The sequence below is a fragment of the Eurosta solidaginis genome, chromosome 1, assembly GCF_040869045.1.
Source record: "Eurosta solidaginis isolate ZX-2024a chromosome 1, ASM4086904v1, whole genome shotgun sequence".
Taxonomy (NCBI): Eukaryota; Metazoa; Arthropoda; class Insecta; order Diptera; family Tephritidae; genus Eurosta; species Eurosta solidaginis.
In genome coordinates, this window is record NC_090319.1 from 251,448,037 (window position 1) to 251,462,165 (window position 14,129).

General features: G+C 42.7%; 1 protein-coding gene across 5 annotated transcripts in view; it reads right to left on the reverse strand.

Moving 5' to 3' along the window:
• Window positions 1-14,129, reverse strand: part of Bruce (BIR repeat containing ubiquitin-conjugating enzyme) — a 268,342-nt gene that overhangs the window by 160,679 nt on the left and 93,534 nt on the right. For all 5 annotated transcript variants that reach the window (XM_067760344.1, XM_067760342.1, XM_067760343.1 and 2 more), the window contains exons 5-7: window positions 6,732-7,680; window positions 4,978-5,210; window positions 3,167-3,388 (exon numbers count right to left, since the gene is read on the reverse strand). In XM_067760344.1, the coding sequence (XP_067616445.1) occupies window positions 3,167-3,388; window positions 4,978-5,210; window positions 6,732-7,680 (1,404 nt within the window). The remainder of the gene's footprint in view (window positions 1-3,166; window positions 3,389-4,977; window positions 5,211-6,731; window positions 7,681-14,129) is intronic.

A 14,129-nucleotide genomic window follows, 5' to 3' on the forward strand; every position in this document is an offset into this window, starting at 1 on the left:
TCGGTATAAATTCGGGACTATTTGGAACGGTTTCTTATCTTATTCGGGATGTTTTCGAGATAATTTCAGTACTATTTTGGGACCGAAGTTAAAATTTAGTTTCTGAAGTGTTAATTAAGTTAATTTCGATTTTTTAGCCATTTTCGTTCAATCACCCCTATTACGGTTGTCAATAGTGAGAAAATTAGTGTCGACGCTCATGAATTGGTATCGGCATTGTCAACGTCGATAACTATTGATAGGTGTTGACGCATTTTTGGTATTGGCTAAAACAATATTGAAGTTGTGTTGACGTGACGCGACACAAAGTTTGTCGACACAGTTTTTGGTGACGACAAGCGCGGCAATACAAAATTCAACTAATAAAAATTCAAAAAATAAGCTTTTCTATGATTTTTATGCTTCTTATTTATTAATTTTTTATTCAATTTCAGAAAATAGTTAAAATAACCAACAACATTCAGTTTAGTAGAATTGTGGTAATGTTCTACGGAAGCGGTCGACTGCTAAAACACGCCCAAAAAATTCAGGAGAGGTACCTAAAGACACGTATTGACCTCGATTTTAATAATCCGAAGTCGGAATATAAAAATTTTACTTGCGTTAGGAAATATTTGCAAACACAGTTGCAAGCTTTCAAGTGGTTCATTAAAAGGGGTAGTAGTGCAGTTTACGGTACCCACCCTACAGTTGGGCCAAGATTTTCGAGTGACGTATCAAAAGACGCGTATTAATCTCGAGAACAATAATCCGAAGGCGGAAAAGAAAAATTGTATCTCTGTCTGGAGATATTTGCAGTTGAAGTTGGCGATTTTAATGTGGTTGTTGTTGTGTTAATACCCACAAAAAAAATTGTGCATCACCGTGGCGGTAGCCACGGTTATACCACACACCCGGACTTGGCATGGCGTAGCCCAGGGTTATTTTTTATAAGCGCGGCCGAAGGCCGCCAACGCAGAAAGGTGTTCTGCGCAAAAATACTATGGATCCCACCCCCGGTTTCGGAGGGACCCGGGGTCTTTTTTCGGTTAATATCTTTTGAACGGGTAAAAAAAGTTAACTTCCGCTTTCGGATTCTTGATCTAGACGTCAATACGAGTCTTTTGATACTTCACTCGAAAATTTTGGCCCAAATTTCGGTGGGTACCGTAAACTGCACTATTACCTTAAAAGGTTTTTGTGAAATTTCAAGGATTTTTTATTTCTGTCTTCAGATTATTAATACCGAGGTCAATTCGGGTATTTTGATACCCCTCCCGAATACGACTAAGTTTTCCATTAGTGCACCACGCTCTGGGAGGTAGGGAGTTGCTAATGGTGTACTAAAGAGAAATCCAATCATCTACAATATATTTACTAAAGTAACAAATTCCTTGTGTGTATTTTGCCCGGAATGCTTAATTGTGCACTAATAGATTTCAGCAGTTATTTAGATCCACAAATTGTCCACTAAACAAAAAATTAACTCAATACAAATTGTAAATAAACAGCTGTCAAAAATATAGGGATCGTATTTTTATCGATATCACGTCGACATCAATACATTGCCTTAGTAAATACCAATTATGCATTGACGTGACATTGATGTTGATACGACGTGATGTCGACGACGATACGAAGTGATGGTTGACGTTGACAACCGTAATAGGGGTGAATTTCTTTTTTCGACATTTTTCATTTCATTTAAAATATTCTTCTTCGAAATTAAGCTTTTAATGATCAGGCCTTTTGAGCTTCGATACATCGACTTCATTTAGGATTCATTTCTGGGATCAATCTGTGGATGCTTTAGATGTAATTTCGAATCTAATTCAGGATTGTTTTCGCTTTGATTTCAGTACTGTTTTGGAACCCACGTTAAGGTTTAGTTTCTGAAGTTTTACATTAATTACAAATACCAATCTTGACTTTTTCAACCATTTTCTATCAACTTTTATTCGATCAAAACTTTCAAATTATAAATTAAGCTTTTAATGATTGGGTCCAAAGCCTGTCAACCTGTCGCTGAAGTCCTTTGTCATAATGGAAAATAGCAAGGTCAATTCCACTACTAAAGCTTGTGAAAGCAGTTTACGAAGGCGAGTCATATCGACCGATATCACTCCTTTCGCCAGTAGCGAAGCCATTAGAAACCGTCCTGCTCCCACATATCTAAATCAGGAAAACCCCCTTCACAGGACGGTGCTCATGGAACTAGACCTGTAAAAAGCTTTTGACACAGTCAACCACGGCACCCTACTCCAAGACATAGAAGGGTCACCCCTTTCCCTTGACATTAGAAAGCGTCCTGCTCCCACATATCTAAATCAGAAAAAACCCCTTCACAGGACGGTGCTCGTGGAAAAGCTTTTGACACAGTCAACCACGGTTCAATTTAGGAAAGAAACCTCAAAGGCTAGGTGAATTAAAAAGATAGTACCACAGCCGGCAGCACTTGGAGAAAAGATAAAAACTTGTTGCTAACCACGTACAAAGCAATTTTCCGACCACTCATATGCTACACGTCACCAGTTTGCTTGCCTGATTTTAAAAACACATACTGGAAAAGGCTGCAGGCTGCAGTGCCTGCTGCACTTACAACTACATCGGAATGTCTTCTTTTGACCCATGAACATCACCTACATAGTGAGGCCAAAGAGCTCAACATTAAAGAGCATAATGAGATGCTGAACACAGTTTTTGCTTAACTGTCCTAAACCTTGACACCCTAGCAAACAACTGCTTGATCTATCCCCACCTCTATGAGGGTTAAGGGAACTATCCATAACCACTTTGAAGAGGTCCGGCGCCTGCCAATACAGCCGTTTGATCCAGACGAGCATAAGGAGGACCTAGGCAAAAACCACACAGAATCCAGTTACAAGACACAAGTCACCCTGGCTCAACTTCGTTCTGGATACTGTAACAGGTTAAACTATAAGGCCCATTTGCAGAACGGCTAGTTATTTTTTTGGTGGCTCAAAGTTAATTTAAAAATGTGTCAAAAGTTCATTCCCGGTTTACTCTCCGCAAGTATGCCAGTGTTTTAGTTGCCCCTTACGCCAGGCACCCTTACCGCGGAAAAGTCTTAAAGTTACAGTAGGAAAATAGACTAACTTTTGTATGTAGATGTGTATTCTAATAAAATAAAGGTATTTACATTTACATACCTATATAAGGCACTTACCTCGTGTCTTACTTTGGCCTTCCTTTGATGGATCCGACATTGTTTTAATATGCAATAAAAAGTTGCGTGTACGTGTTTTAAATAATTTTGGTGACGTCAGTGTCACTGTGCCGCCTTGGTCGCATAAATCTATACAAGATGACAACTCAATAGGACCGGCGAGAATTTCTGCATTATGAGTCTGCAAATATTCTTCACTCAATACAGGATTCTCATTCGTACCTAATAAAAGAATTTATATTTATATATATAGTATTTTATCCACCACAAATATATGCACTTACGGTCAAAAAAAGCTTAAAAATATGTTTTCTCTCTTACAGCATTTCTCCGGTCTCTATAGCGCCGCAACGAAAGTGTTTAGTTCATGTTGCTGAACATTGATTATGCGTCTGCTTATTAGGTGACATGATAGGAAGAGAAAGTAAGTCCCTGTCAGTTTTTGTAAAAGCAACGGTATTTAAAAGAAAGTAATAGTGTTATACATATGGAAAAAATTATTATAAATTGTCTACACACCGCAAATCACCCAAAATATGTACATATGAATAGCGTAGGTGATAAACATTGCAATATGTCATCCCTTAGGAGATTCTAGATGAAATATATGAAATCGGTGACTTTTTTCCCTCATTCTGGCTGCGGATGAGCACAAAAGGCCACTGAACGAGATGACAGGGATATCATCAAGATAGCTCTTCTGTACACAAGAATAACCACGGAATTGAAGGATAGTATAAACATGAAAATTGAAATCGTTACGGTACAGCGTCTCCTCAGAAAAAACAGTCTGATAGCCCATGACTGGAACACACCCGCTTCTCACCACAATAAATCGATCCCGCACGAAAGCAAAAACTGGGCACGATTCATACTCTCTTATGAGAGCAAAATAAATTGTATTCGGTTAAGGTTCGCGTAAAGTCGCGTTCGTAGAAAATCCCAAAAATACAGGAAGATTAAATCATAGCTGCGTTGAGGTAAGTGTAAAGGATTCTTCGTATGCAATGGTGTGGTACGCAATAAAAACTGTGGGAGTTCCTTGGATTTTGTTAATGGAGAGTTACGCTAACTTCACCGCCTACATACCGTTAGAGGACTTTAAAGATGGCATACCACTAAGTAGTGGGGGGCTATTTGAGCAGAGTAATCTGAACGCAGTTGTGAATCCATATTTTTGTTTTTTGGGGGTAACCAACAAAACTTAATTGAATAAATCTAACTTAGCGGGGGAACTGTTTTTTGTGGTAGGAAGCTGGTTTTATTCTGGCTAGGAACCATCTTATTATTTTACCTCAAGCGACGATGGACCAATGAGATTATAGTTTTCTGTTTATACTATCCAACCGTTGAAGTTTCTTGAGCAGTTTGAAATATATTCAGGAGAGCTTTATGACAATATTCCTATGAACGCGTTCAGTGGCCTTTCGTGGTTCATCGTAGTCACCTTTTCAATGTATTTCGTTCAGAATCTCCTTAGGGATAATTCGTTGTAATGTACTCCGTCTATTATTTCCGTATTTTGCGTGATTTGTAATTTGTTGACAGTTATGTTAATTTTTTCTTCATGGATAAAACTCCTACTTTTATGAAATATAGTTGATTTAACGAAAACTGCTAAGAACTTTCGAGCTTTCTCGCCTTAAGATACTACCTAATGAGTTAAGGAATTATCGATGTAAACCAAAATAACCAAGAAGTTTCGATGCGTAGCAGCAGTGACTGTTGAAACGCCGTAACAGGGAAAAAATTCGTCGGTTTTTTTTTTGACCGTAAGTGTTTGTAGTATGTGAAAGATATTACATACGTACCATCATAATTATTAAAAAACATATCGATTTTTTCGTCTAATGTTGTTTGTTTATAGCTGAGGTGTGGTCCTTTCATACGATAGCCAAAACCGCTGGTATTTTGTTTAAGCAATGTAACTTGAATTGCAGCAGGATTATGACACTGTTGATATAATGAGAACTTCAAATCAATATGCCCCAGACTCACCGGCTGTACAAGATTAAGTTCTATAATGTGTTCATCCCAAGTGGTGCTATAGGGAGAAATAAATTAAATGCAAGTTATTTTTCATTATTTGTATTTTTATTGTTGTTGTATTAGAGATGAAGGCACTCCGGGAAGGTTTTGGAGAGTTTTATCGATGTTGATGGTCCTTTGCCGGATATAGATCCGGAACATACCGGTAACAAGCGCCATATGCATCACAAATGCATAAACAAAATTTATTATACGCAAACCAACTCACTGCATTGCCAATAAATAAAGCAGTGCTGCAAACGAGCATTATGCTTTATCATGATGCTTTGCAATATGTGCCTATACGGCCTATGAAAAGGTGGCTTATGACTCAAAAAAGAAATTGCGAGAAAAAGCTGTTGAAGATAAACAAGACATTTCTTCAGTTTCTTAGTAGTTTTTCTGTTGCATTATGACCAGTCATGCCCAAAAGGCAAAGCACAAACCAGTTTCTGACCGAAAAAATATCGTGGGAGTGCTCAGATTTAAAAACAATGCTGAACGAGTAGGACGTGTGTCGCTTGTGAATAATGTCCGTCGAAGAAGAATTTAGCGAGGTTTTTCAAACATATTTCTGTTAAAACGAAGAGAATGATGATGATTTTTTCGATGATGTTGGTATCAATTACGAGGACGAACTACAAGCATTGTTTCAAGCTGAAGGTCAAATGGAAATGGATGAAAATATTTTTACAGTGGACTTGTGTATTACAGATAACAAAAAAAAGAAATTGGTAAATAAATTTATTTCGCAAGATTGCTGTAATAATAAATGCCAAAAAATTATACCACGAAAGATGATAGAAACTGCAAAACATGAACTTGATTTGGTTATACTGAGCCATATCGAATCAGCAATGATGTGCACGGACAAACTTAGAGATGCTTACACAGAAATCGTTTTTGCAGCGTTCAATGCTGTTTTTAAATTTTTCAATTTCTTTATTATCTTGATTCTGGATTTTCAATAAAATTCTGTTTTTCTTTCATTTGTGCTCTTCTTTCTCTACATTTTTAGTACACTTCTAAGCAAGTTAAGACTTTCTAGTTTTCACCACGTGAAAGATCGTCTCAAAAACTATCGAAACCAGACAAAAAGTTGAAATTTTTTTTTTGAGTCATAAGCCACCTTTTCATAGGCCGGGTCACATATGCATTTTCGAAGTCAGCCTAAATTAACAAAAAAGTCCTAAGACATTGACAAAGTTGGAAAGTCATTTATTCTTTTTGGAACCTGAAAGCAGAAGTCTACAGTATATTGAGTAGAAATTTCATCGCAACTCCAGGCCTCGAAGGTCTTAATATATGTAATATATTTAGTATGGAGAAAGCTTCTTAAATAAGTTTGCAAACGGGTCGTTTGCCATTAATTTTTGTTTTAAGCTGCTATATGTATTTATATATTGCAAATAAAACAAAAGCAAATTGGAATTTATTAAAACCATTCAAAGTGTTCCATAATTGTCTTCATGCTTTCCATGAAGCAGTGTTCGTGCTTAGACTCAATATTGTTATTTCATACATAAAATTCACTTACGCATCGTTATGAAGCCGCCAAGTTTTTGTGAATTGTGTATCGTCACCATGTCGTAGATTCTGCGGCTGCTTCCGTTGCTTTTGTGCTTGCACTAAATCATTCCAGCAACTTGGCACTTCTGCCGTATATAACGCCAATGCATCATCGAATTGTGTTAGTTCGTAAAGCATACGTAAATCATCTGTCGTTAGATCACTTGTTTTATATGCCAACAAATTTGAAGTTGAGATCGACGAGGAGGAGGGAGATGGTGATGATTGCGGCAAACTACTAGTATTATTTATTAAACCATTGCCAACTGAATCTTGACCATTGCAATCTACTTTGATGTTAGGTACAGTATGTAAGGATGCATTACGAGGTAACTGATTGATGCTGCTGGTTATCATTGGTACAGATGTTCCAGATATTCCATTAACATTTCTACTCAGTCCATCTGGCACCGTCAATGATGTGGTTGCCGATGTTATATTACTATCAATATTAATTCCAAATTTATTTTTAGATGGTGAGACTAAAGTTGCATTACAATCTTCATCCATCTCTAACATTTCATCACCAGATTCATTTTCTACGTCGTTTAAGGAATAAAATATTAATGCTCCATTTCGTGTGCAGCCACACAAACGATCTAAACTACGACAATAGACTACTGAAACAAAATGTTCCCCCTCTTCCTCGACAACAGTAATAGGCTGGAAATCAGTTAGGGAGTAAATCTCCATGCTTCCATCTGCACAAACCACACAAAGCGCACCTGATTCGACATTTAAACCATTTTGGTCATAATATAATGATGACTGAAAACTTGGCAATATACACAATTGTTGTGGACATTTTGCTTTACTGAATGTTACTGCCAAAGTGTATTCATTTGATATTAACGAATCAGTATAATCGAAAAGTAGAAGCTGAGCGGCTACTGCTTCTGAATTGAAATCGGCATGATCTATAATAAAAAAATATATAAAAGTTTAAAGGATGTGATCGCTACAGTCAAAATAACGATTACTTTCTTTGATTTATTTTTTTATTTTTTATTATTTTTTTATTATTTTTTTCTTCGTTTGCATTTAATTTGATTGAAATCGATTCAGAAACACATTTAAACACTACGACTACAAACACTGGGAAGATCACGGAGATAGTCGACTTCATGTAGCGGCACAACATCCTTATAGATGCGATCCATTGCTTTGCGGACTTGCTTTAGCTTCAACGTTCAAAGGATCGTGCGAGAGGAAATGGAGGAGGACTCACATTTATCGCTCATCACTATGCGCAGTATAAGCTATTTGAACCCAACATCGGTGGTAGAGACAGTGTCTTAGAGTGTCAAGGAATATCTGTCCGGACAGACCCTGCGAATTAAGAAATCATCAACATATATACCCCTCTGCCAACCCCCCCCCTCCCCCTGCCAACGGATATCGCCCTGATATCAGTGGTCTTCTCACTGGTGAAAGTCGCATTATTCTCGGTGATTTCAATGCACACCACAATATGTGGCATTCTGATCTGCAATCTAGCAGTAGGGAGCGGGGGTGAGATGTTGAAATAGAAGACAAACGATAAACGGGAACGCCCCCACACGCACCGCAGGAGGTTGTCATAGGACATCTTCATCGTAGCATACACAAGCAATTTTTTTTCTGGCCTTCCTATCCCGACCGATGCTTATCAGGGAAACGTGCTTTTCGCTGGGACATTGAAACCACATCGGCTCGCTTTATTCCCGGAAAAATACGATAAATCCCGCAAAAGTTTCCAACAGAGGGCGCAACTTTAGCGAAAGAGCGTGAAGTTTTGAGACATCAAGATTCTGCCGATCCCAGAACAATGGACATAAACCTGCGCATCTGACAGCTTGTGTACAAACACAATGGGAAGAACATCTTAAGAGCTGTAACCTCTCTACCGGTGTTGGTAAGCTATAGCCAACCGTAAAGTGCCTCTCAAACTCAACTAAGCGGAGCGCCATATTATTCTTCGCCTTCGGCAATTAAGTGATACCTAATGCGAAGATATGCGCGTGCGCTTTATGCTGGAAGAACGTAATGCAATCGTCGGATAACAAGTCCAGACGGTAGGCAACCAGATGCGCACATAAGCATAAACACAGCGCGTGTCCTTTTACCATCAGCCCCACAGAGGTTAAAAAAGCCATCGAACTTGCTTAACCATCTAAAGCAGTAGGCGTGGACGGGATTGCAATGCCGGTGCTTAAAAATTCTGACCTTCAGGGACTTAAATGCCTGGCGCTTGTCTTCACTTTCTTTTTGTCCACTTCCGTTATCCCAAAGAAATTGAAAACTGCGAGGGTAGTATCCTACTACGGGCAAGGAAACCAGCCAACGTTGTCGTCCGATATCTCTCCTATCGCCAGTAGCCAAGACACTTGAAGCCGCCCTGCTCCCTTGTTTTGCCGTAAACCTCCGAATTGCCGATTATCATCATGGCTTCCGAAAATTACACCACCGCGCTAAATGTTATCAACGCACAAACGAATTGCGGACTGAACCAAGAACACCACCATAGAACAGTACTCGTAGCGCTAGACTAATCGAAAGTCTCAGTCAATCACAGCACGTTACTGCAAGACTTGGACTTCCTACCAGTCTCAAAAAGTAGAATGCAAATTATTTGTGTGGTCGGCACGCATCGGCTTAATGCAGGACCTTACCATCAAAACGCATAAGAATTAAACAAGGGATGCCGCAGGGTGGTGTCCTATCCCCACTCTTGTTGCTTTTTACATCTCGAAACTCCACTCCCCGCCAGAAAAAGTTACTATTGTGTCGTACACCGATGAATGCTACCGAACCTTCGACGACCTTGGTTACGACGTGGACGTGGCATATGTTGGCAAAATTGGATATCTACGTCGATGGCAATACGCTGCCGACTGTCTAACACCCAAAAATACTGGGTGTGACGTTCGATCAACACCTGCATTTTGACGAGCACCCAGCCGCAATTGTACATAAAGTTCAGAACCGCAACAAAATCATAAAGTCCTCACTGGCAGCAGTTGGGACAAACAAAGAAACACTCATAACCACTTATAAAGCAAATGGCCAGCCGCTTTTATGCTATGCGTCTTCGATATCGTCGCCAAGCTTAAAAAAACACACTTGAGGGAACTCCAGCCCTGCCAAAACACCACGCTTGGAACTGCAACGAGATGTATTCTTATGTCACCAGAACGCCATCTAGACAGTGAGGTGGGGAGTACTCTTGGAGATAAACGAAAGAACAGTTTCTGCTAAAATTTCCAGAAACCTGGGCATCCCAGCAGAAATCTTATTGAAGAGGACTAGCCTCCCTGGAACTTAAGGAGTCATCTACGTATGAAGAAATCACAAAATAATTCTGCCGTTTAAAAAAAAAAAAAATGGATAAAAAGACCCTCAGATGCATCCACATAGTCTGCAAATTACTATGCCAATAAATGCAAATGCACGGTGAGCCCCGTTCGCATTTTAATTGCTTTCCTCTACAGAGAGAGCGAGAGAGAGAAAGAGAGAGGCGTGTATCACTCTTACGCAACTTTACTGGATACTAATAGGTTAAACTTGTGAGGACCAAATAAATCCTCATTAATTTGGCCCACACAAAACGACCCCACAACATATTTGACACGACATTTAACAGCAACACGGCCAACCAACAAATCTCAGCAACACAACGAGCGCTCGCAACATTCAACAGCAACACGGTGACCATGGCAACGCAACCATTTGAGCTAGCAACACCAAACACAACAGCCATAAAAGGAGCGACACAGCAGCACAGCAGTCAGTCAGCACGGAGCTGTGGTCGTGACCAGAGCTACTAGCGAAGTATATCCCTATTGCAGTTGACCTTCTCTATGCAATAGGAATCCACTTCAAAGGAGCGAGTCGTGGAATGGTGATTGCGGTTGATCTTCTCTACGCATCACCCCCAGAGACCAAAGGCCCCGCCACAGTAACGCGCAACCGCGTCAGGTGACACCCGCTCACCTCCGTCAGTAGAAGTACGCCGGCAGAGGCCGCAACTGAGCGGCAACGCACGTAAATCAGCGCAGAGCGCGGCAGCAAAGTCAGTCAGCACGGAGCTGTGGTCGTGACCAGAGCTACTAGCGAAGTATATCCTTATTGCAGTTGACCTTCTCTATGCAATAGGAATCCACTTCATAGGAGCGAGTCGTGGAATGGTGATTGCGGTTGATCTTCTCTACGCATCACCCCCAGAGACCAAAGGCCCCGCCACAGCAACGCGCAACCGCGACAGGTGACACCCGCTCACCTCAGCAATACAAGTAAACGCCGTCGTAAGGCGCGTCAAGGCACCGACGCCACATACTAACGGGATCCGTCTAACGGAACACGGCGACAGAGCATCGCCTCAGCAATACAAGTAAACGCCGACGTAGGGCGCGACAGAGTATCGCCCAGCAAATTCGAGTAGACGCCGACGCAAGGCGTGGCAGAGAATCACCCAGCAACCAGCAATACAAATAGACGCCGACGCAAGGCGCAGCGGAGTAATACAAGTAAAACGCCGACGTAGGGCGCGACAGAGTATCGCCCAGCAAATACGAATAGACGCCGACGCAAGGCGTGGCAGAGAATCACCCAGCAACCAGCAATACAAATACACGCCGACGCAAGGCGCAGCAGAGTAATACAAGTAAACGCCGACGTAAGGCGCGTTAAGGCACCGACGCCACATACTAACGGGATCCGTCTAACGGAACAAGGCGACAGAGCATCGCCTCAGCAACACAAGTAGACGCCGACGTAAGGCGCGACAGAGCGCCGCAGCAGCGAGAGACACCGCCATAAGGCGCGTCAAGGCACCGACGCCACATACTAACGGGACCCAGCTAACGGAATACGGCCGGACCGCTAGGGCCCGCCACCGCAATCAAGGATACCGCAAGATAATCCAAGTGAAATTGAAAATGAAGTATACAAAACACGTTTTATTTTATATTATAGAATTTAGAACCAATAAAGAGAGTGAAGTTTTTTATATTAAATCGATTTGCAAGGTGCCCCTTTAATACAAATTTATTGTAAACGAACCCTGGGCACGGCGAGTATACCCCAGCAAATATCAAATAAGCAACGGGGCACGAAAAAGCTTCGTTACAATTGGCGCCCGAGCAGGCACCCTGCAAATCGTTAGCGCGTCAGAAGGAACATTCCTGACGAGAAACCTAACCACAAAACGGTCGACCAGATCGATACCACGTGGTTAGACACAATTTCAAAGGAGCAGCTGATATCCATCACACAGGAATTGGGTATTGAGCAGACAGGTACCACCCGAGGAATCCGAAAGCGCATAGCAGCACTGGCCTCAAAGGCAAATACCGACTCGGAAACCCACGAAAAATTTTTATCCCTACAAGCCACCTACAAGGAAACTACGCACATGAGCAACGTAAATGAGGTTAAGACACCGACTCCATCGAACGGAGGAGGCACACCAAAGGTCGCCGTTACAACAGTAGAACAAACTCAATTCGCGTTTCCTCCCAGGAATACAGTACCCACACAACAGCACGTACCATCAGAAATTATGGCATCATCAACCGGCACATCTCAACCCACGCAACCGTACTTACCAGCGGGAATGACGGCACCAGCCATGAACTATACATGCCAGGTAACTCAAGCACCGACCGTGGTGTTCGCGCCCATCATCGACCAGGTAAGAAAGTGGTCCGTAAAGTATGAAGGTGGACGGGACCCGTTAGCGTTCATCGAACGGTTAGAGGAGTTAGCCGAAGTATACGCGCTAAACGTGGACCTCCTGCCAAAAACCATGCCCGAGCTACTAGGGGGCGCCGCGCTACAATGGTACCGCAATAATGCGGACTGGGGAGAGTGGACAAGCTTCAAAAAGGATTTTTTACGTTTCCTCCTACCAGTCAGGTACTTCGAGCGGCTCGACGACGACATACGCCAACGAAGGCAGCACAACAAGGAGAGGTATAAGGACTACGTACTAGGAATCCAGAGCTTGATGAGACACGCAGGGTACACCAGCGAACAGCGGCTGGAACGAATCTTCCGTAACAGCCACCCCGATTACCAAATTTACATCCGTCGGAGGGACTTCACTAATCTCGCAGAGCTCCTGACACTTGCCGAAGAATACGAGAACATTAGCGAGGACTATCGAAGATCATCAGGCGGACATCACCGCGAAGTTACGCGACACATCGCCAGTGACACAACCCGGGGGTCACCATCAAAACCTGCAACACAACCATCACCACCACCGAATCTAACGAACCGCACGCCTCCAGGCAATCAGAGATACGACCCCAACGGCGTATGCTGGAGATGCGACGAACGAGGACATGACACCAATAGGTGCCGAAACCCACAGAAAATTTTTTGCTGGGAATGTGGCCGCAACGATATACGAACCATCGAATGCTGCCGCCGACGTCAGGGAAACGACAGAGGGCTCCACGAAGAAGAAGGCGCCGTGAGCCCGAGGGACCTAGCGCCGAAACGGCAGTAACGATACCCAAGGAACCCAGCGCTGAAACGGCAGTAACAATGTACCAAGAGCATGGTCGCCTCTACGCCGTAGCCAAGCTCGGCGCGGAATCAGCCGAGGCGGTCATCGACACAGGGGCATCAAGAAGTTTCGTCTCGAGCAGCTTAGCAGAACGTGTGGTAAACTCGGGAAGCGGAGAAATGGTGAGAGTGGCCACCAAAATAACGATGGCAGACGGGACTAGCACTACCATCTTCGACGCCATAAGGACTGAGGTACGTCTCGGGGAAGCGTCACTCCACACAGTTTTACACGTCATGCCCGGAGCGATCGACGACATCATACTGGGCCTGGATACGCTAGGAAGCATGGGAGCCACCATACCATGAGGAGAAGGCCACCTCGTGCTAACCAGACCCCTTGCCCAGCACACACCGAATCCGGGAGCCGCGCCAGAAACTATTCAGAGAACAACACCAGCAAGAACGAATATCGCCAGGTACGACAGCCCTGGGACTATTCCAAGTTCAACATCATCAAGAACGGATATCGCCAGGTACGACAGCCCTGGGACCATTCAAAGTACACCATCAGCCAGAACGGATATCGCCAGGTACGACAGCCCTGGGACTATTCAAAATTCAACATCATCAAGAACGGATATCGCCAGGTACGACAGCCCTGGGACTATTCAAAGTACACCATCAGCCAGAACGGATAACGCCAGGTACGACAGCCCTGGGACTATTCAAAATTCAACATCATCAAGAACGGATATCGCCAGGTACGACAGCCCTGGGACTATTCAAAGTACACCATCAGCCAGAACGGATATCGCCAGGTACGACAGCCCTGGGACTATTCAAAATTCAACATCATCAAGAACGGATATCG